This window comes from Podarcis tiliguerta (genome assembly GCF_965153285.1).
Source record: "Podarcis tiliguerta genome assembly, chromosome: 1".
NCBI classification, from domain to species: domain Eukaryota; kingdom Metazoa; phylum Chordata; class Lepidosauria; order Squamata; family Lacertidae; genus Podarcis; species Podarcis tiliguerta.
In genome coordinates this window covers 108,371,274-108,397,893 of record NC_139534.1, presented here as the reverse complement: position 1 = coordinate 108,397,893, position 26,620 = coordinate 108,371,274, and the positions used below count along the sequence as shown (strand labels likewise).

The 26,620-nt window shown below is 44.4% G+C and overlaps 1 protein-coding gene across 1 annotated transcript in view; it reads left to right on the top strand.

The window, feature by feature from the left end:
* Positions 1-15,204: 15,204 nt before the first annotated feature.
* The window catches only part of SEL1L (SEL1L adaptor subunit of SYVN1 ubiquitin ligase), a 37,515-nt gene continuing 26,099 nt past the window's right edge, over positions 15,205-26,620 (top strand). The window contains exons 1-3 of the mRNA XM_083447961.1: positions 15,205-15,507; positions 22,453-22,490; positions 23,207-23,432. Of these exons, the coding sequence (XP_083304087.1) occupies positions 15,405-15,507; positions 22,453-22,490; positions 23,207-23,432 (367 nt within the window). The 5' untranslated portion in view covers positions 15,205-15,404. The remainder of the gene's footprint in view (positions 15,508-22,452; positions 22,491-23,206; positions 23,433-26,620) is intronic.

Sequence of the window (26,620 nt, the reverse complement as noted above, 5' to 3'; positions counted from 1 at the left end):
TCGTTACTTAGGTAGCACAGAACTGTCCTGAAGTCCCAGGTGTGAGCTTAATGCTTCACTTGTGCTGTTAAATTTTTTGCTCATCTTTGCAGCAGAATGCAAGCATTGTTTCTGGGTTTTACACACATGTAAAAAGGACCCTCTTTGACACACATGCCACAGTCCTTTTCCAGACCTACAATCTGATGAGTCATGGAATAAAAGCTTCCATTTAAATTATGAATTTATAGTTTCTACATTTCTATAATTACACCTTGGCCCACAATTTGACTTTTCTGTTGTGACACCTAGCCATACACAAAACACCCAATGTTTGCTGTTATTGTTCAATGTAGGAATGCTTGCTGATTATTTTGTAATTATTTATGACTGGCCCTTACAAATGTGTTATCCTTCCTTTCCCCTTTTAATTATTCTAATGGACCAGTGTTTACAACCATTCTATTAAAATACCAGTTCACCAGTTTGTTTTGGCCTTTTCCTTTGCAAAACGACACATTATGTCCCCAAAGTTCATTTATCTTGCAAGTCCACACTCAACAGACAAGGCTAGAAAGCTAAACACAGAGGTGGTGAACTAGATCCCATTGGCAAGTTAGATTCTGACCTCCTCCATGCCATGAAGGCTGCTTTGACAGGTGGGTGGAGCCATCAAGTCATCAGTCACATGATGTCAGGTGACAACTTCAAAGGGGCTTGCTGTCAGCACCAATGAGCTGCTACTTTCCAAATACTGGCTGGGAGTCATAGGTACAACTATAAGGGGCTTAGGGGGCCCGGGCCCAGGCACCCACAAAAAAAATGTGGGTGCTCGGCACCCACAGCGCAAGCTCTGACACAGACCGGAAGTTATGTTGGAGGTCTTGCGAGGCCTCGGACATGGTCTCTGAGGCCCCGCAAGGCCTTGGTGATCACATCGCATTACATCACGGGTGCCATTGGGCAGCTATGACCTGGAGCCCAAGTTGGCGCCCCTACTGGAAGTGATGGGAATTGCAATCCGGAATGGGAAACACTTGGAAGGCACCAGTTTGGAGAAGGCTGGTTATTTACACAATAGTTTATGTATCCATCCATTGAAAACATGTCATGGGGAGCGGGGAGAGAAGCAAAAAACATTGCTGCTATGCTCTTTTAGGTTCCGTTGATCATAGCAAGAATAACACCAATAACGTCCTTCTCTGCCACCCGTGGGCTTTCTTGTTCCCTTAACATTTGTTCAGAGACCATCTTGGCTGTGAGTCCTCGAAGACCCACTTCCTTCCTTGCAGGCCTTTTTTCACCTGCCTGGGAGGGCGGGCCCGGACTGACTCCAGCTACAAAACATGAGGCTGCTGAACACTCTTAGGCTGCGCTTTGGAGTTTTGTTTTGGGGGGTTGCTTACCAACATCTGGGAGACAAAGGCTTCCCACCCCTGCTTTAAGGCACTAGATATATAGTGCTGCTGTTGTACTTGGCCATTCTGTTTCTATGGGTGCATGATAAAGAGAAGGCTCCTCAAACTAGAATTCTAGTGCTAATAATTCTTCCAAAACTTTCAGAAATGCTTACATTGTGAAATTGCTTTATCAGATGCAAAGACTTGAAAAGGCAATAAGCCTTTAGAAAGTCTGGGATTAGCAGTGGGAAAGTGAGAGGATACGAAAGCAAAGTGTCTTCATTATAACAATCCAGGGAAAGAGAAGCAGCAGCCAGCATTTCTAATAGCATATTTAATGCTCAACATGCTACATATTATATTCTCATCTTAATGTTGGGTGGTTACCTTGATTCAGAAACTGGGAGGGGGAGTACTGGGTTCCTATAATTGTGTGAGGTCAGTCCTTGCACTTGTTGTCAGGGAGAAAAGGCACATACTGGAAAATGCAAGCAGAAGCAAAAAATATGTGGCTGTGTTTCAAGTCACATTTGTATCTTGCTGCACACCCTAGAGGCGTGGGGATGTCTTCACCCAATGTGCATTACCTGACTGGTTTCCCTGCCCCTCCAAACCACCAGCCCAAACTCCTATCCACCTGCACATGTGCAACAGGTATGTTAAGTGTACATACCTCAGCTTAACTGTGAAGCGAATAAGGCTTACATTTTCAAACTGGGTGGAAGGGATGTGGTGTATCCATATTTAATAAAGCAGTAAACCAACATGATCAGCCAGACTTAGCAGCTGAAGCTCCACCAGATACAGGTAAATGTGGTCACCTGCCAGTTCCTGTAGATCAGGGGTTCCCCAAACTTGGGTCTGCAGCTGTTTTTGGATTACAGCTCCCATCATCCCTAGCTAGCAGGGCCAGTGGTCAGAGATGATGGGAACTGTAGTCCAAAAACAGCTGGAGACCCAAGTTTGGGAAATGCTGTAGATCAGAGCATTTTAAAGCAGAGCTACAAAGGCCACTTCAACATCCATGCACCATGTTTAATTAGCTGTTGGTTTATATCTCATCGTTGCAAGAGAGGCAACAACAACAAACATTAAAAGTTGGGAATGTAATGTACATAAAAACTGAAACGGAATCCCAAAGCTAATAATAATTAAAAGACTCTGGCCCTAAAATTATAGTGCCATAAACAAATCAACCATGACTATCAGAATTGCCCCAGGAGGAGAATTTTTCCAAGGCGAAGAACCGCAGCATATATCCAGGAGTTGGATCCAGTGTCTATGCAATGCGACCTTGAGCCAAAAAAATCAGGAGCTGCTTCTGAAAATATGTCAGTGAGTAATTTAGGAAAGATCAGCCTGGAAACTTTCTGGCAGACTGAGATCCATTAAAAAAACCACACAATAGGTCCATTTGAAAGCCAGGTCTCTCACATTGTTGTTTGGGCTTTGGGGAGGGGAGGGGGGACTTGGTGCATTTAAAGGTTGGAACAATACACGGTGCTTGGAGATTGGTCCTTGAGGCATCCCTGATGCTGAGCGCCAACACTTTCCCACAAAGAGCTAGGAATCTCACCCTTAAGGCTGCATTGCCATCTAGTGGGCACTTGTGCTTCAAGCACGTGGTTCGTTGAGGGACAAAATGCATTGGGAATGACGAATCAAAGGAGGTGTGTTTTCGTTGCTGGTTTTAAACTGCATAATACTTTGACGGAATATATAATATAAAGCCATGCTAACTTTAATAACTGCAAACATTGAAAGGAAGACTGCCTAACAAAAACCGTGAGATGAAAAAAGGAAGCAATGCAACGAATGAGACAATTGTAGCAATGGAAACCGGTTTCCTACCGCAGTAGTTTCTATCTTGTCTTGTGCCCCAGCCCTGCATAAAACAGCCCCATACAGTTTCAGAGCCATTCTCATTCTATATTCCCTGTCTTACCCATGCTGCTCATGTTAATTTACTTAAAGCGGCTATATCCCATAATTTTACATGCTTCTCTCTCAATCTGATTCTTGGGCATTCCTCCACTATTTGGCATATATCAGCCTTACACTTCCAGTCATGTCCCTTTGAACGTTGTTAGCATCTTAAACTTAACCTTCCTGCAAAAACGTTGCTCATTACATCCCATAATTTGTTTCCCTAAACATCTGCTAGCATAAATGCAGGATGGCTAAATCCGCTCTGACTTCTGCACATTTTTGGTTTTTGCAGCTGGGAGAGGAAAGCAATGTTAAGGGCTGCTTTACACATCATATTATGTTAGATCCACACCCAGAGGTGTTAGGACACCTCCTCCCACCTGCCCATTCCCCTCCAAGAACTAAAATTCTGGTTTTAGTTGGTTTAGAAATCAATCCCTCTTCCCGAGGCATCTGAGAATTGCAGCTGTGTGAGAGGGATAGGGGTCTCCTAACAACTCTCAGCACCCTTCACAAACTACCGTATTTTTCTCTCTATAAGACGCACCAAACCATAAGACGCACCTAGTTTTTGGAGGAGGAAAACAAGAAAAAAAATATTCTGAATTTCTGAAGCCAGAACAACAAGAGGGATCGCTGCGCAGCGAAAGCAGCGATCCCTCTTGCTGTTCTGGCTTCTGGGATAGCTGTGCAGCCTGCATTCACTCCATAAGACACACAGACATTTCCCCTTACTTTTTAGGAGGGAAAAAGTGAGTCTTATAGAGCAAAAAATACGGTGCATAATTCTTTGGGGAAAGGTATGACTTTAAAGTGGTATCCCAGTGCTTTGAATGTATGGTGTGAATGTGGCCTTATTCTCAACTTGCTGCTTCTTCACAAAAGGCGTGATGACATCATTTACCATAAGGAGGGGGAGACTCTGGAAGAACAAAGACACATCTTCTTCCTTAGCTGATTTCCTTTCCGATGATTCATCGGTGCCAATCCTGCATACAAAAGGGCATCTGCCAAACTCAGCTTATCCTGTGGGTTTGACCCACTCCAGCAGTCTCTTTTTGCAGCCACAGTCTCAGGGTTGGGGGAACTTGAGATATTGTCATTCAGACCAACAAACCACCCTAGTCTCACTGCAATACATAGAAATACTGATATCTTTTTGCCCAAGAATCTTGCCAGCATATGTCCCAGCATGGTTGAACAGTGGGTGAGGACTACTGAAACCCCATTCCTTCATATAAAATAGATGGGCTGGTCGACGTTATGCAAATTACAATGTGTGTGTGTGCGTGTTTTAAACTGGCGAAAAAGTTCATTCGATGGGACAAAAATAAATGAGGCATCAGCTGGGGATCCCAGAGTCCTTCCAATTACTCCTGTCCCAATTATTTCCCACCCTGCTGTTGCTCTGTTTAATCTCTCTGCAGCTCTGGAGCCTGCACAGCGACCTTGCTTAATAGGCTGCTCAGAGGTGGCCGCGCAGCCCTCTGAAATCATTAGAGGACTCCTTCTCTCCCTTTGAAAAGGCATTTGAAAGAAGCATGTGTGCCCTTGCTTGCCAGCTTGCCCTGGAAAGGATTCCCTGACCCAACACCTGACCTCTCCTTTCCCCATCCCCTCTCCCGTCCTCCAGGAACCCACTGACAACTTAGAAGCTGGGATGGGTGGGCGATCTGTCTGCAGGAGTTTACCCTTGCTGGTGCTTGACCGGGAAAGGCCTTGAGCTTAGTAAATCACCCTTGAGGCCATGCTATGTGCCTGCCTTTCTCACAACGTCAGAAGCCTCCTCTTGCTGCTATGGTCTAGCACTTGTTTCCTGGTGAAAGAGAGCTGCCATTTTTCAGTGCACATGGGGAAAGTAAACCAAGAGTGCCAATCTAGTGCTCCCGCTGGAGCATTTGTGCAGCCCCCAAGCTCATCCCTGCCCAGCCCCCCACCCAAGCTCCATATGGGCCCCATTTAGGAAAGCAGCAGCAATGTTGGAAGGGCAGCTCCATGGCTCCACCCTGCCGGCCACTATTACCCATTATTATTGTTGGTACTCAATAAAAAAAAAATCTAATATAATTTTTATCAAATTTTCTGTTTTACAATTTAGAATATTCACGTAAACAACCTTAAAATATCAGTGACTTCCCTTCTTCTCTTTCCATGGTTCATTTTGCATAACATAAATTCCTGCATATTTTATATAAACTATACCATTCAGTATTCCATTATTACATCCATCAAAATTTATTTACACTGTTGAATTTATTTACATGCTGCCAACGCTTTCAAGTGTACACAATTTCTCCCCATATATTCAATAAACATTTCCCAATCTTCTTTAAATGTATGTTCTTCTTGTTATCTTATTCTATATGTTATGTCTGCAAGCTGCGCATATTCCAGCAGTTTAAGTTGCCATTCTTCTTTAGTTGGGACCTCGCTCATTTTCCATTTGGGGGCTAACAAAGGACGGGCTGCAGTAGTGGCATAAATAACCTTTTTTGACACCTGGGAATTTCCATCTGAATTATCCTCAACAAAAAGGACTCTGGTTTTGTTTTGGTTTTGTTTGTTATGGGAAAGTGCTTATAAACATTTATTTCAATTCATTATAAAGTATTTCCCAATACTCTTTTACCCTTTTGCAGGTCCACCAGATATGAAAGAATGTACTCTCGACCTCATTGCATCTTCAGCACTTATCTGATTCAGTCTTACACATCTTAACAAGCCTATTATTATTCTCTATTCAAGCAACATGGAGCAGTTTCTGAGCCGTCTCCATTCCAAAATTGAAGGAATAGGTCATGAGGTCTCTAGGATCCTTGTGGGTGGCGCTGTGGTCTAAACCACAGAGCCTAGGGCATGCCGATCAGAATGTCAGTGGTTCGAATCCCCGCGATGGGGTGAGCTCCCATTGCTCGGTCCCAGCTCCTGCCAACCTAGCAGTTCAAAAGCACGCCCAAAGTGCAAGTAGATAAATAGGTACCACTGCAGTGGTAAGGTAAACAGTGTTTCCGTGTGCTGCTCTGGTTCGCAAGAAGTAGCCTAGTCATGCTGGCCACATGACCCAGAAGCTGTCTGCGGACAAACGCTGACTCCGTCACTCTATACAGCGAGATGGGCGCACAACCCCAGAGTTGTCCGCGACTGGACCTAACAGTCAGGGGTACCTTTACCTTTACCTTTAACCAGTCACACGGTTATGGCCAGCAAGTAGAGCTAGGAGAAAAACTCAAGGAAGGAAAGAAGGGGCAGGGCATTGCTTAAAGATTTTGCCTAGGTGTCAGGCTTCAGGGAATCTGATCCCTCCCATAATGGGCAGCCAAGAATCAGATAAACAAGAAGAGCTCTTACCAAGTCTTTTATTCAATATTCACAGAGAGAGGCTTAGAAAAGGTGCCTTGATTTCGGTTATGGTGTTGCTCTGAGTAAAGCCCCACCCCCTCCATCTCTTCTATTCTGTATCATCCCTACACTGTCTGGTCTGTGCCTTCTGCCTCTGAGCTTTCTGTTCTCCTACTTTCAATGCCCACTGGGTTCTGGGAGAGGGGTGTGTGTCTGGAATGCTTTCTAAAGACACTGAGTCTGTCAGCTGTCTCTCCCCTGGTGCTTCTTCTCCTTCTTGCTCCCCTCCCAATATTTCCCAGCTTCTCCCTTCTGCAGCCTCAGAGCTGTGACCTTCCACAAACCCCTGTTGTAAATCTATACTGTCTCCCTCTTCTCTGGCAGGTTCAGGCTGAGGCGGCGGTATCCACCATTCCTCTTCCTCCTCTGTCCAGACCCTGACATCAGGCCAGGGATGGGGACTCTGTGGCCTTCCAAATGTTGTGAATGACAACTCCCACCATCCCTGCCCAGTGGTCATGGTGGTTGCATGAGGTTGATAGAAGTTGGAAGTCCATTAACATCTGGAGGACCACAACTTCTCCATCCCTGGCCTGGTGATCAAAAGCGGACCGGGACTTTACTCTTACAATAGTCCCTAGCAAGCTGCTGGCAACCGCAGCTAGAATTAGTAATGTTACTTCTGCCATGCTTCCGCACTACTCACTAGCCTTTGCAAACAGGGATTTCTAGCTCCCCCACACCTTTGTAATAAGAGTGCAATCTAGTCCCACACCAATGAGATCCAGGTTAATGGTTCTACATCTAGTCTTTTGCCTAGGGTTCTCTGGTTGGTTGGTTGGTTGGTTGGCATGGCTTGACTTGACTTGACTTCCTGATGCATCAGGATATTCAGCGCCAAAGCTACACATTGCATTTAACAAAATTTTAGAAAGCAAGTCCATTTCTGAATCAAATTACAGTTGAGCAATGTTGCTGGAGGTGGGGAAAGTTATTAGCAGAGAGGATTACTGTAGTCTGCTCTGTGCCTGGAAGTTAATGAGATGGCAGGAAACGTAGCCACTGGGTGGTAAAAGCTGTGTCCATTATTAGGAAGACTCTGATGAAACCTGATTGTGTTTTTTAATGAATTAGTCAGTTCACAGGAATTGGTCCCTACAATCAAAATCAAGAGAGCGCTTACTTTTAGCTGCTTTGGTAGCACAGGCAATCTGATAGGATTGACACTTTCCTGTAAAAGCAAGATTCAGGGAAGGGTTTTTCAAGGCACAAATGTAAGGTGGGTTATAGGGATGGACAGATCAGTTTATTTCTAGTCCACATCCATTTCACATGTGTTTTATTCATGAATCCAATCCAAGTTCTGCATGACTCTTGCTATTTTTTTAAAAAAAGGAAAAATCTGCATGAAACTTACTATTTAACTACAATAGACACATTTCTGACCATATGTTTATCCTAAAATGCAGGTTCCTAATGTATTTTGGTACTTTTTCAAAGTCAAGAATTGCACTGCAAAATTCGGAGAAGTGCGAAAGCCAAAGCATAAGTACAGTAGTACCTCAGGTTACATACGCTTCAGGTTACAGACTCTGCTAACCCAGAAATAGTACCTCGGGTTAAGAACTTTGCTTCAGGATGAGAACAGAAATCGCACGACAATGGTGGGGCGGTGGCAGGAGGCCCCATTAGCTAAAGTGGTACCTCAAGTTAAGAACAGTTTCAGGTTAAGAACGGACCTCCAGAATGAATTAAGTTCTTAACCTGAGGTACCACTGTACACACCAATCCACAGGTTAGTCCAGGAGGTGCAGAGGCCAGAACAGAATTCACAGAAACTGAATTCTTCAAGGATGCTTAGATAGTTCTTGCCTAATGTGCAGTGGCAAATTTTGCCATAGGGGCAAAGGTTATTTGTTTATTTACATATTTGTTTAAATATTTGTATACCACCATTCATTAAAAAAATCAAAACCGTTTACAACAATAGAACATAAAACTGTACAATAAAAACCATATAAAAAGGTAAAAATCAGACATCAGTTAATTACAGTATTGTGGAAATATGTTTTCTTAATTGCCTGCAAACCTGATGGAATAGGAAAGTATTCAGCAGGAGTTTAAAAGAAGGTGCCCACTGAATCTCTATTGGCAGGGAGTTCCACAGGACAGTTTCTTGCTGTGGTCAGATAAGCCTCGCCAACTCAGGGAACGATCCACGCTGCTACTGCAGGTGATCTCAGTGACCAAGCTGCAACATAAGGATTCAGGCAGCCCCTGGGGCACCCTGGACCTAAGTTGCACAGGGCTTTGTAAATTAATATGAGGACCTTGAACCTGGCTTAGTAGCAGATGGTGGTATACACATTAAAAATGACTGGCAGAAGTATAATCTCCATTTTCAGAGGCTGCATACGTCTGACTGCTACCCTGATCAGGAGTGTAATATGGTCACCAACATGCTCTGCTTGCAAACTTTCCTAAGGTACGCCTGTGGCCATCACTAAGAGACAAAAAGCTGAGCTGTTGAGCTGACCCATCACAAAGGGTTCTGATGTCCCCTCTGTTTTTATGATACACTGATGTATTTCTTGATGTGCAATTATACACACTGGATTCTTTTGAAAGAGAAACATCAAAAGTAGCCCTAAGTCTTAAAGAGGTTCTCCGGGGAACTTGCAAAATAAATGGTTATTTAGTGGATAGCTGTGAATTGTACTACTAGCAGGCTAGCTGCCAAGCCACACTAAGCCCCCCCTTAAGACAGGAATTTATTGAACATCTCTAACAGTTCATTAGGCCTGTAGAATGGCATATAGAGAAGTTAATGGAACTTTTCGGAACCCCGGGAATGGCTTGGCTTAATTTTTGAGATGTCACAGATTTCCCGTTCCAGCCATTCCAAAGTTCAGAGAGGCAATATTCTGAAAATGGCCTTAGACATTTTCCCCATCTTATTTATTTATATGTGAATTAGGAACCCACACTTTCATAAAGACTATAACGAGGCAGAGTACAACATATAATATGGATATTACCAACCAAAGATCCATAAAGACACCATTCAAAGCATCAGTTAATATCAATAAATACTGATGGGTTGGAAGGAAGGAAGGAAGGAAGGAAGGAAGGAAGGAAGGAAGGAAGGAAGGAAGGAAGATCACGTTGTCCAAACAAAAAAAGTTTCCCAAAGACATCTGAACATTGTTGAGAGCCAGTGTGGTGTAGTGGTTAAGAGCGGTAGTCTCATAATCTGGGGAACCGGGTTCGCGTCTCCACTCCTCCACATGCAGCTGCTGGGTGACCTTGGGCCAGTCACACTTCTCTGAAGTCTCTCAGCCCCACTCACCTCACAGAGTGTTTGTTGTGGGGGAGGAAGGGAAAGAAGAATGTTAGCCGCTTTGAGACTCCTTAAAGGGAGTGAAAGGCGGGATATCAAATCCAAACTCTTCTTCTTCTTCTGAAGGAAGGAAGAGACGGGTGGTATAAGGCAATATACTGGATTTAAGAAACTCCTTTGTGATTCAGGGGCATGAAAAGATCCTGCGTTGTGGCAGAGAGGTCAGCTTCGACCTAAAGAGAGATATAAGACTGTTACAAAGGTTGTGTGCCACCCCCAATCTTTGCCAAATAGTGCACAAGATTCCACCCAGGGTCATGCAGAGAGCCCACAGGGATACAACCTTGAGGACTTCTTCCACCTTGAGTGGCCTCAATGTTGTTAATGTAGGCTCCAAAAATTGGGGGGGGGGGGGCAGTGGGAAGTAATGAGGCTAATCATACTCCAACTGCTCAAGTGTAAAGTTTGGGAGAAGCATCCCCAACTTTTCCTTACAATGTCCATGTTGCTGATATCTGCTTTCTATTTTACCTTATCTCTGTGCTGCCTCCCCTTGCCCCACCTTGCTCAGTGAAAATGGATGTTGAGTAGTAATTCCTCTGCTTTTGTGAACTAGTTAATTCAAGCCCATTTGACAATGTGTTTCAGTCCTGCCGGCTAATTAATTTCACTCAGTTTGATACACACACTTTTATAGGAGCTCAGCGTATTGAGAGGAAACAATAAAATTATCTGTGCACTAACTATAAAAATCCCTGCTACTCTGCTTAGCAAATATGAGATCTTGTTCCACAAAGCTTAATAGATGTTTGTTTATTTTCTCAGCGATAGATTACCATTAAATAATTATTTCCCACAATATATGCAGCCTGGAGCTTTGCCTGCCACTGCCAATCGCCGAAGAACTGAGAGTCAGAAGACACAGTACTATTTCATTTCAAACAAACGGGGGGAATTGCTCATATAAAAGTTGGCACAATGATCAGTGGTTAGGGAGAGCATTAAATATGAGAACCAGCCTTTTCTAGGCCTCAGGCAATGGATAGGCTTCAATCCCATACAGTGTCTATGGCATATACACTCGGAAGCATGTTCCATTTAATCAAGGGGACTTTATTCTGAGTAAATATGCATAGGACTGTGCTGCCGGTATACCAACCTAGCTTCTTCCTCTGATTTGTATATATCAACTTGGGGAAATTGCTGCTATGCTACAAGCAGACCTCCTTTTCTTGCAGGGTCCCTGTGGCTTTAATAGCTGCAAGACTTCACAGATGGAAATAGGGGCAGCCATGTGTAGCTGCAGCAGCTCTATTCTCCCACCTGCAGCATCTTCACTGTCAGAGGCACTATGCCTCTCTATACCAAGTGGGGAGGTCACTGCTGCACTCATGTTCTGCTTGGGGGCTTCCCATAGGGATCTGGCCGGCCACTGTGAGAACAGGATGCTGGACCAGATGAGCCATTGGCCAGATCCAGCAGGCCTCTTTTTATGTTCATTTGATCTCACATGCACCATTCCACTGTTACTAAATGCCAAAATCTCCTTTCTGGTTGTGCTATGTGGAGTTGCCTGCTTTCTGACCAGCCCTCATTGCTGTGCCTTTAATTGTAGTTTGATCACAGCATGGGCGGGGGGGGGGAGTTGTTGCTTGATAGTGGCTGCAGATCCAGCTACAGGGACTGGTTGAAAAGTTGACAACCCCTCACTGTTGGAAGTTTTCTTCTTCTTCTCTGCAAGAGTAAATATGCACCAGCTTCTGAAAGGAAGTGTGCTACTAAATAAGCTGCAGCAGTTTGTACAATTAGTTTCCTAACACAGTGAGCTGGTTTGCACATAATGCTAAACCATGATTTGTTAAGCTATGGTTTATTAAACTATGGCTTAGCCTTATGTGTGAAAGGCAACAGCTGAGAGTGGGCTGATGAGACCTAGATGCTTGAAGGAGAAAGCAGCAGGCTGGGATGTAACAGAAGCAGAGCGGTGATTGATTTCTACTGAGATCCAGGACAGTGACTGTGTGAGAAGCAAGACCCTCTTAGGGTGTTAACGCTGTGAGCCCTTCCGACATAGGCTCAGGTTGTACATTTGTGTCAAAATGTCATATATCATAAAGACAATCTCTGCTATGCCTCATTCCAAAGGAAACATACACTCTGGGTAAGTGCCTGGAACCGCTGGACTCTCACACTGCTTGGAGACTGGGGTAAAGTAAAAGGTAAAGGTACCCCTGCCCGTACGGGCCAGTCTTGCCAGACTCTAGGCTTGTGCGCTCATCTCACTCTAGAGGCCAGGAGCCAGCGCTGTCCGCAGACACTTCCGGGTCATGTGGCCAGCGTGACAAGCTGCATCTGGCGAGCCAGCGCAGCACACGGAACGCCGTTTACCTTCCCGCTGGTAAGCGTCCCTATTTATCTACTTGCACCCGGAGGTGCTTTCGAACTGCTAGGTTGGCAGGCGCTGGGACCGAACGACGGGAGCGCACCCCGCCGCGGGGATTCGAACCGCCGACCATGCGATCGGCAAGTCCTAGGCGCTGAGGCATTTACCCACAGCGCCACCCGCGTCCCACTAGGAGACTGGGGTAGTGTGCCACAATATACATCTCTGCTGAGTTGTTGCTGATTCAGTTTCTGGTTTTAAACTTCAGTTTCCACACATCAGTGTTTCCTATATAAAAGTTGCTTATGTACTCCTCCGGTTTATTCAGCATTCATCCTGATTTGCTGGGGGAAAGTGTAGACAGTAAAGTTATTGTGTTGTTGTTTAGTCGTTTAGTCGTGTCTGACTCTTCGTGACCCCATGGACCAGAGCACGCCAGGCACTTCTGCCTTCCACTGTCTCCCGCAGTTTGGTCAGACTCATGTTTGTAGCTTCGAGAACACTGTCCAACCATCTCGTCCTCTGTCGTCCCCTTCTCCTTGTGCCCTCAATCTTTCCCAACATCAGAGTCTTTTCCAGGGAGTCTTCTCTTCTCATGAGGTGGCCAAAGTATTGGAGCCTCAGCTTCACAATCTGTCCTTCCAGTGAGCACTCAGGGCTAATTTCCTTAAGAATGGAGAGGTTTGATCTTCTTGCAGTCCATGGGACTCTCAAGAGTTATATCTGGTCTTTATTATGCATTTGTTCCGATTTTCTCATCCTGGCTGTTATACAGTGATGAGTATCCATCTTTATTTGCTTGTCGGATGATTACACATCATCCAATTAATTAATCATTCATTCATCCCACACTTTTTGGTGCATTTCCCCATCACTTCCCTATGTTGGCTTCATTTAGCTTTTTAGGCAGGTTTCTTCTGCAAGAAAGAAACAGGTCACTTTGTGCAAGCCACATTTCCATTGGGTGCTTGAATACCTCCTGAAAAACAGTGACAGTCTGGAGGCACCCTGTGCCAATTGACTGCTCCAACATTGCTTTCTCCCCAGAAGTAAGTAGTTCTAGGGTGAATGTTTTGCACCAACTCTGTTAAGTTGTGGGTGAACATATCAGACGACACAGCGATTCTTCAAACAGCTCTTGTTTATTCAGAGGCCAGAACAGAACTGAGCTGAAGGGCTCAGTCAGCCTGCTTATATAGAGCTCCAGTACAACATTACTGTAGCAACTTTCTAAAACTATCCAATCACTGAACGTCACTTTTGATCCTTCATTTGAATAACTATCTACAGTATCCCCCTGCTGGCCCAGGGTGAGAACTTCAGTACATAACAAACTCCACCTTTTTCTTTTTAGTATATTCATTCGTTTATTTATTTATTTATTACATTTAACATTCCAGGGTGATTTGCAATACAATAAGAGGGGCTAAGGAAACCCAGCCAGATGGGCGGGGTTTAAATAAATTATTATTATTATACCAGAAAAATATGGTAGAACGCAAATACTAAATGCTAAGTAATAGCAGTAGCAGATTTTTGAGTAAATAAGTCTTCAACAAATGGATAAAACCACACGCCTTTGCATGCATTCATCCTGGTATTCAGATGGCCAAATGTATGTTAGAGGGGGCTGGGCGCGCAGCCCAACGCATAGTGCGCTGGCTGCCTCCCTCCAATATATGCGTGTTTAGCACGAACGTCTGAAGTGGACGGCTAACTGCCTTCGCACTCAGCGGACAGCTCCCACCGCCCACCTGCGACAAGGGGCTAATAATGAAATATAGTATATTTCCATTTTCACTGAAAGGGAAATGTGAACTATTCAAAACTAAAGGGGAGGGGCATATTTCCCTACATGAAAAATACCGAAGAAGCAAAGAGTGTGGACTTTTGCCTTTGCTACTACCTTGAGGGGGAGGCAGGGGACGACAGCATGCTGTATTATCACAAGGAAAGGTGATAATTCACTATTCATTATTCCTAGAAAGGTGTCACTTCAAGCGTCACTAGATCAGAACCAGTTACAGGTAGGTAGTCGTGTTGGTCTGCCGTAGTCGAAACAAATTTTTTTAAAAAATCCTTCCAGTATCACCTTAGAGACCAACTATGTTTGTTATTGGTATGAGCTCAGAACCAGGCTTTCAGAGAAAGCAGCTTCAGACAGTGGGTGTATCACTCCACTTATTTATCTCTATGGGCGACGGAGTTTGACTCTCAACTTTTGTGTCTCTATGGCTTCGTTTCTCTAATTATTTGCAGGCATTGTGGGTAATGTAGTTTCCTTAACGTGGCCTTTGGGAAGGGTATCCTGGATGGACGCGTTCGATACACTCGCGCGCCTTCGCACAATGCCTTCTGGCTATTGTAGTCCTTCCTGTTCCTGCTGCTCCCATTGCCCTGCCTGTGTTAGGCCAGTTCTCCGCGAGATCAAAGGGCTATAGTCTCAATGTCCTTGATATATATACTTCCGGTTCGAGATTGCTCTTAGTCGGATCCTCCATGTAAGGGGCAGAACCGGTGGGAGGACACCAGTGCAGGCACCCGCATGAAAACAAGAGAGAGTTAGAGGCTCCCTTTAGATGCAGTGCTCTTCAGCAGCGGTATATTTCATGGCTCACGGCTTTCCATTAATTTAGCCGGGCTCCCATGGGTGGGAAGCTTCGATAGGAAACCGGAAGCAAAAAGCTTTCCTTACAAAATCTCTTTGGGCGCCAAACTTTGCGGCTTCCTCCTCCGCACCCGATTGGCCGGGCGGGCAGGCAGTGACGCGAGCGTCGGCCTCGGCGGCTTTTCGTCCAATTCCGACAGGCCATGTCGAGGAAGAGCTCGACCAATGGGGCCGCGGCGCTCTTCGACGCCGGCGGCTGGCCACTAGGAGCCCGGCTTGGCGCGGGCGGCTTGCTGAGGCGGTGGCGCGGGATTGGCTGGCCGCGTGGTTGCTCGAGTGGGCGGGGCGGGAGCCGGGGCTCCCCTCACGGCGCAGCGGCGTTGGTGTCTCTTCTCGCGGCGGGGGAAGGAACCCTCGGAGACGGGGATGGAGCCGGCCAGGCGGGTCGCGGCGCCGCTGCTGCTGCTGTGGGCCACGGCGGCGTTAGCGTTGTTGTTGTTGTTATCGGCTCCAGGCCTTGCCGCTGCTGGTCAGTAATGGCGCTCCTGGCGGGGCCTCGCCTTCCTGGGGCCGAGTTTGGGGAGGGGGAGGGAGTGACAGGCGGTTGGGAGAGGGCGGGGGGGGCGGCCTTCACCACAGAGGGGCTGAGAGGGAGGCCGAGGGAGGGGGGGCTTTAGCAGGGGGAAACCCCCCCCCGTTACACCCCCCCACCCCCGCCTGTCTTGCAGGGTCAGCATCACCCTCATTGAAATTGCTTGTACGGTGCCTTGTCAAATTAGGCTTCACCTTCGCCGTATGTCATGCTCCGTAGGGCACCTGGCATTGTGCTTCCCGGTGAATTTGGAGAGGAATAGTTGGGGGATACCAGCCTGGTCTTCTCATCCATTGCCTCGGATGCTGCTTGCTGGCTTGCACCTACCCTGCCATAGATCGCTAGGGAACTAAAAACTAGTGCCTGAGTTTGCTGCCGCCTCCCCCTTTTTTGTTTTGCGGTAGATTGTAAGCCCGAGGGAAGGAGAGGTCTTGTTAATTGAGCTCTGTGCGCTGATTCGGGCTAGCGAGTGGGGCGAAGATACTTCAGATGTGTGAATAAAATGGGACTGTTGTAACTTGGTTGCACCAAGAGATGCAACCTTTGGGGCCATGGCTGGCCCAATGCTGCTTTTCTTCTGTCTCCTAAATTACTTTTACATTGAAATATTTCTGCCTTTCTTCTCTTCCACGTCCCATACACACACGCTCACGCTGACTCAGGTGGGTTTATGTTGTGCAGCATAGTAGAACATTTGACATTTCATGAGTTGACTGAAGGTGTTTTCTTCTAGTTCCCATGCATAATGCCTGTCACTTACCTACACTTGCCACTTACACAAAGTAACAGAGCCCTCTTGCCTTTGCCCACTCCCTAACAGATGTAAACGTTCTATGCTAATAGATTGGTGGTGAGTGTCAGGGAGGCAAGTGCATTTAAATTTGACAAAGTGGACACGTGGAATGTGTATATGGGCAAGGTTTTCCTTGTAGCCCATATTCTATTTAAATAAGGGTTGTGTCTACGGCTTGGGCAGAAGAGAGAGAAGACCCTAGACTATTAGACTGTAGGGGATTTCACATAGCAGGTAAGCCACTAAGCTGCCTTGCTTGGACCATGGGAAAAGACATTGGATTTTACTCCCACATACTTATGTAGGTGAATTTTGGCATCCCAGTGATTACTTCATATGCCTCTCTGGTTCATTTGTTCCTGTGGGTGAGCTGCCAAGAGGCAGTGAATTCGCTTGCTGGTGATGTAGCAAAGAGCCCAAATGAATAGGATACTCATAGCAGGTGGCACTCAGAGATTCATAACACTGGTCAGTGGGGTACAGCTTTATTCATTTATTTAATGGAATTTGTATACCACGTAATTGTAAAATAAAATATGCATTAAAGTTAGCAATAAAAGTCAAAGTTAAAAACGATCCAGCAAAAATCAAACTATAAATAAGATCAGTAGATAAAATGTATTAAATGATGTATTAAAATACATGCTAGTGTTACATATCTGAATTGACTTGCCCAAGCAAAAAAGTTTTTAGTAGGCACTGAAAACAATACAGCAGATGCATACACCTGCCTAAGGTCAGTGTACAGGGAGTTCCAGAGTGTCACAATGAAAGTGATTCCTTACAAGTGCAGAATAACACTTTGTGTCAGATCAAAGTGAGCATTGATGGGGTAAGGCAATCCTAAAGTAAATGGTTCCATGCTGTTATGAGTTTTATATATGAAAAGTAACCCTTTGAATTTCAGATTGGCAGTTAATGCAGATCTTTGTACAGAGATAATGTCTGGATGGGCATATAGCTGAGGAAAGATAAGGGGTTGGAGAGTGTCTGCATATTGAATAGCTAACCCAGCGGCAGCGGTCACAAGTAACTGGTTATTTTGAATGCATAGTGTACCTTTGAGTGTATTTTACACTGCAACAACACCACTGCATGTATGTTGCTAAAACCAGAACACTTACTAATCCCTTTTTCATATGCACGGTAGCTCAATTTTATAGTTTTATCTCAGCCTAAATATTCATTGGTCGTTTTCTTTTCCCATCCTGTTAAACAACTTAATGTGGAAGTTTTAATTACTAGCATAGCTGTCAACTTTTCCCTTTTCTTGTGAGGAATCCTATTCGGAATAAGGGAATTTCCCTTTAAAAAAGGGAAACGTTGCCAGCTACGAATTACTAGTACTGTGAGCAATTTTCTGTGCTACTTGGCAACTTATCTCAACAAAAGATATGATTAGCTGTTTAAAACTCGCCATCTGGACTTTTCCCATAAGTATTTTTTTAGAATAATCAATTCTGTGAAGCAAAAGAAATGAATCAACCAATGTGGCTAGTAGTTTTATGCAGGAAGTGTGTTTTAGGGTTCTCTTTTTATCTTTTACAATGACCAAGACACTAAAAAGGACAGTGTTGTATCCAACAATAACTGCTGCTCATGCAATGGAACTTCACTTCTCTCTTCTCCCCTTCATCCCCCAATCTACTCTGGAGGGTTGAGGGAATCTCCATAACAGATTTGTGAGGGTGAGGATGGCTGCAGTTGGTGTATGGTGGGTAGAGAAGTTCCATGACATGAATGCAAGTGGTTCTGCATGTAATGTGTCGTCCTCCTGTCTTCTGGCACAAGCATTTTAATACTTGTGAAGTTTTGGTTGGCATACAGTAATTAACTTTGGAATGAGGTTTTTTTATGCTAACCTTTTGCCACAAAATAACACATTTTTATGTGTGGCTGTAGATTTACATTACAGCCCTTGCATTTTGCAATTCATAAGTTAAACACACAGGGTGATAGCCAACTAAATTGTATTCAGAGTCAGCCAATTGAAATCTATGGACTTAAGTTCAAGTTCATTTATTTCAGTCGGTCTACTTGACTTCATTAGATTTCACTCAAAGTATATTTAAAAAGACCGGTTGGCAAAAGTGCACAGTTCAAGACAAGACTGAAATCTGGAATTGGCTCTAAATATTCCAGAGTGTGTGTATAGTCAATTTGTCATAGGCTTCCTTGAATACTGTAATAACATGCTGACAAATACCCAAGATGGGTTTTGAAAGCATCAGTCATGTGATCCAGCAGGAAGTCTGCTCATAAAGCCTTTCAGGGACAAGGACATCTAGTTTCTGTCTCTTCAACCTTGAGAAAGTTTATGGCACTTCCTGGAAATCAGGAATCAGAGACCTTAGCTATTTTGACTTTAGAGGTAATTTGCCTAATTTTGTTCCAGGTTTGGTTTTTTGTTGGACTTTTTTAAAACAGCAACGTACATTTCAAGATGTCTCCACTGCTTCGCCACCCCCAAAAGAGCTCTCCAACAGAGACAAACACACACAAACACGAAACCCAGGCTCCCAACCTAGCCTGGGGAACATCTCTTTTCACCCTACTCCTGACCACACTACACAGAGCAGGTGGATTCAGGGCTTCTGAATGCTACTTAAACACATTCCAAGCAAGAAGGATCCCTGCAAAGCAGACCCCTGCAGCTATCAGGACTGCACCCTTGGTGTGCAGTTTGTGCAGTACTGCTGCCCATGCTCAGCTTCTATACTAGGCCTGCTTGGCATCCCCATTCTGGCATTCCCCATTCCCACATTGTTGCCCCCAACATGTCCCTGCGCAGTGTGGTTCCGGCCCCAGCTGTTTCCACAGCCACCAGTGCCACCTTCTCCCACTCTATGACTGCCACTTGCTCAACAGTTGTTGCTGCTGCATTATGGGAAGCAACCACTGAAGCTGGACCAACTCACTCACCCCTCAGTTGACACTAACATCAGATGTCACCATCACCCTGGAGGCCAGAGATTGACTGTCCTTTGGCACTGGCTCAGCACAGGGACAGTAGCCAGCTCTTCTCCTCTCCTGATTCTGGGGTTGGGTTTTCTCTTCCTGCAAATCCCAGCAGCTATTTTGTGCAGGGTTCAGTTCAGTTCAGTTTGACCCTGTGTGTGTGTGTTCCTTGAAAGTCCTGGGCTGCCCTTTGCAGATGCTGACTGACTCTCCTTCCCATCCAGTCCCAGATTGCTCAAGGTGACTTGACCTGGGGTTATCTTGACTCAATTTGGTCCAAGACCAGATCAGCCTGTTTCAGTGTGGGCTTTGGCCGAATCCAGTGCACAGCCCTGTTACTTTTATGCCAAATATGGTTACAGTATTTTCAGGTGGTGGTGGTGTTGTAAAATATTTTTAATCTCATTTTCAAACAAAAACCAGGAAGACATTACAAGTGCAGTGGTACCTCAGGTTAAGTACTTAATTCATTCCAGAGGTCCGTTCTTAACCTGAAACTGTTCTGAACCTGAAGACCACTTTAGCTAATGGGGCCTGCTGCTGCTGCTACCGCACTGCTGGAGCATGATTTCTGTTCTCATCCTGAAGCAAAGTTCTTAACCCGAGGTACTATTTCTGGGTTAGCGGAGTCTGTAACCTGAAGCGTATGTAACCTGAAACGTATGTAACCCGAGGTACCACTGTAATTGCAAGTGTAAGAACACTGATGGGAATGAGCATGTTACATCATACTGCTATCCAGAATGCAGAACAGATACTTCTCAGCTTTGAAAGTTTTAGCCCACCATCTGGATTCAAAATGTCCTATGATGGTAACCAAATATAGATCACCTCTACGTTTCAGGAACTATTGTGCCAAATTGGATGACGGTCTCATCAGAGTTGTCTCAAACGCCACAGTTTGGACTCATCATACCAAATTGGGCAACAATACCTTCAGAGGCTAAAGAAGCACCTTAACCCATAGGTGGTGGACAAACCACTTCCCCAAAACATATAATGGAAAGTCAAAATAAATATGAGCAGAGTAAGCTTCCAATTAGCCATATATCAATATTCATAATTATAGGGTCCCTCACATTATTTTAAAATAAATTTCCTTTTTTTGTTGGGCAGATAAAATGTCAATCTGTTTTCTAGGAGTTTAATGCTGGGAACGGTAACAGAGTCAATGAGCCCTTCTCCACCAATTTTTGTTTCACGTATCAATCAATTGTTGAACTAAAAGGAGAAACTGTATAAGTACTAAAAAAACAACTAAACAAACTTGACCTGTTTTTCTCGTTGCTTTGGAAAGAACATCTATTTGCTAACAATCAGCTGTGTTTGTCTACAACTTAATATAGAGCTTGTTTCTTTAGAGAGATGTTAACATGATGCAATGAGTATGAAACGCTGCTTGCTTCACTCTTAAAGATACACATGAAAATACACTTACCAGTTCTGGTGGTTCAGTGGATTCCATTGAAAATTATTTTTAACCTGATATTTTCTCTCTCTATACGTCTTCTTAATATTAGTCTGCTTATATATGGAATTTAATACATAATCACTTCAGTTTCATAGTTGTAAAGCAAATAAATTTTCAAAGAAAAATAGACCTTGTATCGTCATTGCAGTTCTCTAGCAGGGTTTTTTCCAGTGCAAGCAGAACTACTCATTAAAAATCTTGATGAAATCGTATCTACTTAGGATTTGCACTGTCTGCCACTAGGTGACTTCTAATAATGTGGTATGATCCCACCCCCACCCACCCCGCGCTGTTTCTACTTCTCTTCCATGAAGACTCAAAATGACTGGCTTGGCATTAAGTAAAGCATCAGGTTTAACTTTTATAAGTAAAACGAAACCAAAGTTCTCACTGCTAACCTGCAAGCTTTATGAAAACAGATAATATAAGATAAAAAGAAAGTATTTCTATACACAGCACAGAGCATTTGGTTGATCACTGTAAGAACAGACTAGATGGGCCACCAGCCTGATTTAGAAAGCTCATCTTATGTTATCAGTGTCCTTTTTGTGAGCTCTTCTATGAAATGCTATTTTTTGCCACTTCTATGACACGGGTGGCACTGTGGGTTAAACCACAGAACCTGGGGCTTGCCTATCAGAAGGTTGGCGGTTCAAATCCCCACGACGGGGTGAGCTCCCGTTGCTCGGTCCCAGCTCCTGCCAACCTAGCAGTTCGAAAGCGTGTCAGAGTGCAAGTAAATAAATAGGTACTGCTCCGGCGGGAAGGTAAACGGCATTTCTGTGCGCTGCTCTGGTTCGCCAATGGGGACGCGGGTGGCGCTGTGGGTAAAACCTCAGCGCCTAGGACTTGCCGATTGCATGGTCGGCGGTTCGAATCCCCGCGGTGGGGTGCGCTCCCGTTGCTCGGTCCCAGCGCCTGCCAACCTAGCAGTTCGAAAGCACCCTCGGGTGCAAGTAGATAAATAGGGACCGCTTACTAGCGGGAAGGTAAACGGCATTTCCGTGTGCGGCTCTGGCTCGCCAGAGCAGCGATGTCACGCTGGCCACGTGACCCGGAAGTGTCTGCGGACAGCGCTGGCTCCCGGCCTCTAGAGTGAAATGAGCGCACAACCCTATAGTCTGTCAAGACTGGCCTGTACGGGCAGGGGTACCTTTACCTTTACCTGGTTCGCCAAAAGCGGCTTAGTCATGCTGGCTACATGACCCGGAAGCTGTACGCCGGCTCCCTCGGCCAGTAAAGCGAGATGAGCGCTGCAGCCCCAGAGTCATCCGCAACTGGACCTAACTGTCAGGGGTACCTTTACCTTTACCTAAGATTAGTAGAGCTATAAAATTAAGAGCTTGTCTCTAATACAGTGTATTATTTCCAGAATATATTTTATACATTGCAGAGGTCAGGTGCCAATAAAAGATACCAATATCTACAATCAACTTAAACTGTGGGGTGACATTTTGGATGGGAGAATAAGTGTTCTCCCACGCTTTTGGCAAGAGCATGATTTATTCAGATATTTTGGTTTTTGAAATTTTAAAAAGTTATAAATTTAAACAGAGGCTTTGTGTGGCTGATACTTTCCAGGAGATTCCTGTTCTGTTCAATAAAATTTAGGTGCCTTTGTTCCATCTAACTTACATTAAAGTACTATTTAATTTTGCAGATGAAGAAGGAACTCAAGAGGAGCCCTTTGAATCAAAGGTGAGCACAGAATCTCCGTGTGTGATTCTTGCTGATGAAAACCAATATGAATTTTCCAGTTACCAACAGGTGACAAAAGAATTATTATGTGGAATGTAAAAAGAGCAATAAATATACATACATACACACAAGTGCCTTAGACTATAATCATAATTGCTCCATGACATGGAGCAGAAACAGTAATTTCAACTTGGATTTTAAAAAATGGTGGGCAAGATCCAGCATTGCATGAACGGACATCCAGTAGTGCAAAGAGTCTTCTTCATTCTGTCTTCCAAACCCTCCAGATGTCCCTGCTATGGCAGGTTGGGATACCCTCCAGAGCAGATCTGGGGGGGGGGGGGCAGGGATTTGAGGGTGGAGAGGAGAAACCAAAGTTCTTTTGCACAAGAAAATGGTCATAATCTGATCTCACCCAAAGAAAAGTTGGGGCTGGGGTAGGATAGTGTAGTTAAGAAATAGATGAGCTGCTGTGAGTAGAGAACAGGTTTACATGTTAAATCAATAGACTAGATTCTGAAAGTAAGTGAGTGAGTGAACAGGGCACATATTCTAAAGAAGAAGAATGCCCAAATCCTTTGACTCTTTGCATGCCTTTAGTGTATGCCTAAATATGAAAAACCCCAGCTTTGTTTGCATTTGTCAAAAATCTTCTGCATATGAGAGGCGATCAGAAGCTTTTATCTACTTAATTATCGCTGCTGCTCATTCCCTAGACAACCTTGCCTTCTGAGGAACAGGTGAAAGACCATTCAGCTGGAACCCATGTGGTAGCAGGTCAGATCTTCATTGACTCTGATGAACCTGAGTCTCACATTGAAGATGGAGAGAGTTTCAGAAGCCAAGAGGAAGAAAAGGAAAGAACTTTGGAGGAGCTAAATTCTCTAGAACTGTCATCCCTGTTAAATAAGGATTTGGAAGAGGTAGAAGCACAAAAAGCAGGTAATCTTGGTTGGTTGGTTGGTTATAAGTTGCTTTGGGTTGCCCTGCGCAAGATAAAGTGAATTAATGACTAAATAAAAAAATAAGTTTGGGGCTTGTGTTTCCCTGCAAGAATACTCTTTTGTTTGAGCTGTGTAATTGAAGTGTTATAACTTTTCACAAGTTGAATTTAAAAAATTAAGAGTAAAACTGGTAAATCTCCTCAAGAATAGCTTGATGTAGTTTATTCAGTCCATTAATGGTGACAAATACTATTCCTTGGGTTGCATCGGTTTCATTGGTAGAAGATCCAATTCTTTTCTTCAAAAATTGTTTCTATTCATTATAGAACATAAAGCTGGAATAAGTAAGTGTATGGAATTGTGGCATCAGAATTGCTAATATTCCCTTTTGATACAGGTCTAAAGTAGTACTGCTTTGTTTAGCTATGTAGTCAACCCCCTTTCATTCCTTGTTACAGGGCTACAGAATTGGTTTGTTTAGAATCATAGAATCATAGAGTTGGATGGGTCATCTAGTCCAGGAATCTCAACTAAAGATCCAGGGTTGCCATACGTCCGGAATTTCCGAGACATATCCAGAATACTGCAGTCAGCAGCAGGGTCTGGGCAAAAAAAGCTCAACAACTCTCCCTCCTTAACAAACTCCAAGGAAGGAGAGTCCACAGCCTCCCATGGAAATTTGGTCTAAACAAAACTGCCAAAAAGAGAATCTTCAAATGTTTAAAGACCAGTTGGCATTTATGAGGATTTGAACTTTAGGGGTAGGAATGGAAGGCTGTTTTTCAGCTTGTTAGTTCATGGTGAGGAAAAGTAAGACTTGTTAACTTTGTACAAAATGTTGATGGAGCCTACTTAAGGAACAAGTCTGCTTTTTATAGCTCAATCGTAGGGCTGCTTTGCACCAGTTCTAGCTTTAATAAGGGGAAGGCTTGTTGCAAGAGGCAAGCAGCTTGTGAGTCTGCAGAGCCTCTTTGGTTGCAATCTCTTTATATGAGAATAAAGCCAGCTGAAGATATAAGATTGCGCTGTTATGGTCTTAAACATGGAACTGAGTACAAGGAAAGTGAATGTGTGTAAAAGTCTGAGATTTCCCACCTGAACATTGATCTAGAAGAGCATTAGAGAGGTTTAAGTGTAAAGATATGCAAAAATCTGTTTATTTCCAAAGAACAGTCAACATGGCTTTTTTATCATAGTTAACTGCATTCTACTCTTAAGTTTCAAAACGAAACACACTCTACAGTATCTGTAAATGGATTCATATATGAGGGCCAGTGTGGTGTAGTGGTTGAGAGCGGTAGTCTTGTAATCTGGGGAACCGGGTTCACGTCTCCGCTCCTCCACATGCAGCTGCTGGGTGACCTTGGGCCAGTCACACTTCCTTGAAGTCTCTCAGCCCCACTCACCTCACAGAGTGTTTGTTGTGGGGGAGGAAGGGAAAGGAGAATGTTAGCCGCTTTGAGACTCCTTAAAGGGAGTGAAAGGCGGGATATCAAATCCAAACTCTTCTCTTCTTGTTGTTGTTGATGATGGTGATAATAATAATAATAACAGCAATAACAATAAGTAGCAGCAATAGTAGTAAAAAAAGGTAAAGGACCCCTGTATGGTTAAGTCCAGTCAAAGGTGACTGAGGTGTGGCACGCATCTCGCTTCAGGCCGAGGGAGCCGGTGTCCACAGGCAGCTTTCTGGGTCATGTGGCCAGCATGACTGAACCGCTTCTGGTGCAATGGAACACTGTGATGAGTGCCAGTGTGCACAGAAATGGTGTTTACCTGCCTGCCACAGTGGTACCTATTTATCTACTTGCACTGGTGTGCTTTTGAACTGCTAGGTTGGCAGAAGCTGGGGCAGAGCAACCCCATCGTGCGGATTCAAACCGCCGACCTTCTGAACAGCAAGCCCAAGAGGTTCAGTGGTTTAGACCACAGCGCCACCCACTCCCTGGTGGTGGTGGTAGTAGTAGTAGTAGTACTACTACTAGTAGTAGTAGTAGTATACACACGAGCCACCATTGTACTTTAACTGGCAAGTGGCTGAAAGTTTTGGTCCATTACTGTCAACTACTCAGTGCAAAGTATCCAGTGTTAATAAAGCATATTGAACCTGGAATCTCCCAGAGGTTTGAAACTGCAAGCAAAGCAGTAGTCACTAAACTGTTATGAAACCTTTTTAGATATCTAATTATAACATGCTTGAGAATAGATGTGCTTCATGCATGATAAACACAGGATGTGTAGCCTGATTTTAACTTCTCTCCTAATGCCACGTCAACTATAATCACTGACTTTATGTAACTTTCAGACTAGCGTTACATCTGAAAACGACTCATAGAAACCTAAAGCTGCACAAATCCAAAACTGTTTTCTCCTTCTGTTAAGAAGCTTTGGCAATACCCATTGCCACACCAGCAGATGCAACAGGACATTATCCCTTCCCCCCTAACCCCCATCTGCTCCAGAGGGTCCCCCAGTCCTCTGGAGCAGGAGTTTGGAGGCATACTGGGAGCTGTAGGGTGGGAGGAGAAGAGAAAGTTGCACAAGTAGAAGTTCCATATGCCCAGATTTCATTAGATGCTAGGATTGAACAGCCCCCATCATAGAGGAGAGCTGCGGGGAGCTTCTCTCTTTAAACAAGCACAGTGATAACTGATATAGGCACTTTTTCCGGTTTGATGAGCAGATTGCACCTTTTCCTAGTCCTACCTCCACTTCTGCTACTTAAATGTGGCAACCATTTCTGCCACCCCCCTGGCCCCAAAGGTTTGGCAGGGCTTCCCCTATGTCTTTAGCACAGAAAGACCTGTTGAATTCAAGCAGATGTGAGAGAGGTTTCCTCTATAATCAACTTAATCAAGCAATAGCCTTATAATAGGTGTGTCAGTGAGAATTTCACTTTACAGTGCTTTGTTTCTCCTGGTTATTGAATTCTTCTGAATATCAAATTGCTTTTCAGCTTGATAATTAATAACAGGAAATATGTACACTGTATGTGAGAGTGTTCAGAGCTGCCTAATGTGTCTGAATTGCTATGCAACAGCAATGAGACATGGTGTAAACAACTTTGCACACATGTGGTCCTTTTGCTGCCAGGCGATAATTACTAATTAGTGAACTACCAGTCTCGTGTGTGTGATTTCCTGAATTATTGTAATTTCCAGAGCTTCTAACTAATCCTAACTATGT